This window comes from Leptodactylus fuscus, chromosome 5, assembly GCF_031893055.1.
Source record: "Leptodactylus fuscus isolate aLepFus1 chromosome 5, aLepFus1.hap2, whole genome shotgun sequence".
Lineage (NCBI taxonomy): Eukaryota > Metazoa > Chordata > Amphibia > Anura > Leptodactylidae > Leptodactylus > Leptodactylus fuscus.
The window spans coordinates 90,847,338-90,850,121 of NC_134269.1; the positions used below are offsets into that span (position 1 = coordinate 90,847,338).

A 2,784-nucleotide genomic window follows, 5' to 3' on the forward strand; every position below is an offset into this window, starting at 1 on the left:
GCGTACAAATGTATATATGGATATAAATTATAGTGTTATGCTTTTTCCTATTCTATTATGTATAATTTGTTTCAGACAGGGTTGTATCTATTGGGGTGCAGTAGTACAGGCCGTGGACCTTGAGTGGGCCCCAAAGGTCCCTCTGCCACATAAAATATACCACTATATTAAATGGTACAAGGTAGGCAGGGGCCTGGTTACAGATTTTGCATCGGGGCCCATGAGCTTCAATATAGACCTCTGGTTTCAGATATACTGTATATAAATATATTAAATGTAACTTAATGTAAATTATTTTGTGCTTGATATATTCTATTTGGCACACTGTATACTATATATTACTAAAATGAGGAAATGTATTTGTACAACTGCCAATTCACAAACTAGCTTCAGACACTTATAAGGGTTTAGTATGGTATACATTAATATTATTGGTAGGATTGTGCTTATATGCAGTTGTCATCTAAATTAAGATTGTTTTGAACATTGCATAGGAAAAGGTACAATAAAATAAAATGATACAAATAACACTGGATGCCAAAGAAATAATAATATTTTGTGCTGCTAGAACTGCTTCATTGCATACAACTGTGTTGTTTATTGTAAATTGTAATAGTCACCGATGCAACCCAAAGCATTCTAATTCTGTCTATTAGTTAATGTCTTGCAAGTTTATCAGTCTTCACCTTCAGTGCTCACAGATGTCTTTCTCTTTTTGGAATCTGATGAACCATGGGATTCAAGTGTCCTCTTTCCAGTCTCTACTGCTGGAAGATTCTGAGGAGGCTGGTAACCATCTTCTTTTGGATCCAAGGGATACTTGGACAGTAGTATATAGATCGAAGGGCAAGTTTTGTAAACAGTTAAACATGGCACTGGGTTCTTAATAACTGGCCCCTTCTGCTCCCATACTTCCTGCAAAGTTTTGTATTGTATCTTAGTGATTTGGTGTAGACCCCTTACTTGCCTCTTGAGTATTTCCGCACAGGTAATGGCTTTTGTTACAGCTCGGCCATAGGCTCCAAAGATGATTTGCTGCGTTCCTTCTGATTCCATATAAGATAATGCATAGCCAACTAAATTACGGATTTTACTGCCCTCCTTTACCTTCATCTGTGCCACATGCGGATGGAGGTCCTTGAATGGTAGCGATTTTCCATCATCTTCAACCATAATTCGTACCCGATGTAAGTTTTCCATTCTGAATAAGAGACCAGATAGATTTTGTAAGTCATTTCCGGACACAGAATGAAATGAACTACAGTGGAAATAATTTACTTTAAAACAAAGAGGTCACCTTTTGAATGAATAGCTTCCTCAGCTGGAAGATGAATGACAGCCGCTAAGAAAGCTCGGTGGGAATATGAACTCTCGCTGCTCAGGACAACACATGAATGCTAACCATTCTACACAAATGTATGCATAATGCTCACACAGACAACACGACAAATGTCCAGCCAAATAAGAGGATGACTACCAAGAACTTGCAAGACCAAGGCAAAGGGCTATTGTATAGTGACAAGGAAAACGAGCCAAATGGACTCAAGGTTGAAGATAAAGAACTGGATTTTTATGATCACTTTGAGCAATTGAATTGCTAAATTCCAGCTATGCTATGTTGTTGTTTTATTTCACGATGTCCTATTTCAGGATGGAGTTGACTTAAAAACATAAAAATGGAAAAGTTCTTTTGCTAGATATGTTTGTATTTGGTTTGCTATTATCACATTTATGAGTTACCCACAGAATATGCCATAAATGTATGATAGATGGTGATCCTATAAGATGGTAATATCGCATAACATTACTGTAGGAGATTATCTATGGTAAATTGTTGGCACTTGGTGGATTGTAATATTGCTATGTAGCTTCGGGGTCCTGGATAGACATTGGCCAGGATGACAGCTCAAAGTAGCTAACATGGTGTCCTCCTGTTTCTGTGGGTTTACTTCATTTTCTTCCTATACTGCAAAAATATGTTGCTTTGGATTTCTATGAAATTGGCAGAAGTGTGTATGATAACTTGGCCTATGCAGAACAGATCATGAGTCCCACTGAAGCCATGGGCAGATGGGAGTGCGCTCTCGGTGCAGCACTGCAGAATATCTACAGTGGGGAATGAATAATAAAAGAAGTACTTACTGGGGTCTTTTGGCTCCTTATGTTCTTCAGAAAAGATCTCCACTGAATTTCTGGCCGTCAGAAGAATGAGGAGGGACATACGACTTCACAGAAAGTTGCCTGGAGCGGTTCAAGTATTCAGAGCATTTCTGCCCTTTAATTCCTTAACTTCTGCTTTTCTGTAATGACTTGTCTGTGCATCCTCCTGTCACCAGCTTCTATTGACTAGCCCCTACCGAGCTGAGGGATTTGTGGTCTTTCTGCTATCCTCTAGCATTATCAGCAAATGGGAGGTGTTGAGCTCCTGTCACTTCTCCTTCTGTGCTCCTCGCTCTATGAACCACACTGCTGTGTCTGATGCACTTATTGGGAGAACCTCCTCCCTCCTTTTTCCTATACTGTTCTCTACAATAGTAGCTGCGAGGGGAAGAAGCGTCAGGGCTGTTACTTCAATTCAAGCACTTTGCTAGTGGAAGGGAAGAGCATAGAGATTATTATCTTTAATTATACCCCTAGTATATAGACAGGCTTAGCCCAGCTGTATAATCATCTTGTCTAAGTTGCATTTTCACTCGCTTACCTTCTTTTCAGCAATGCTGTCTGCCTGTTTTATATTCTCAAACCTGCCTGTTCTTAAATCCGCTCTTCCATCTCACAGCTAAA

General features: G+C 39.4%; 1 protein-coding gene across 1 annotated transcript; it reads right to left on the minus strand.

Annotated features, from left to right (window-relative positions):
• Window positions 1-486: 486 nt before the first annotated feature.
• Window positions 487-2,535, minus strand: RPP25 (ribonuclease P/MRP subunit p25). Its single transcript, XM_075276234.1, has 2 exons — window positions 2,143-2,535; window positions 487-1,201 (listed from the first exon to the last, which is right to left on the minus strand). Exon 2 carries the CDS (start codon window positions 1,198-1,200, stop codon window positions 676-678), a length of 525 nt encoding a protein of 174 aa, XP_075132335.1. The 5' UTR covers window position 1,201; window positions 2,143-2,535; the 3' UTR covers window positions 487-675.
• Between the last annotated feature and the right edge of the window lie 249 nt (window positions 2,536-2,784).

Coding starts and splice junctions, on each gene's coding strand:
- RPP25 (XM_075276234.1), bottom strand. CDS start 1,200: ATGGAAAACTTACATCGGGTACGAATTATGGTTGAAGATGATGGAAAA.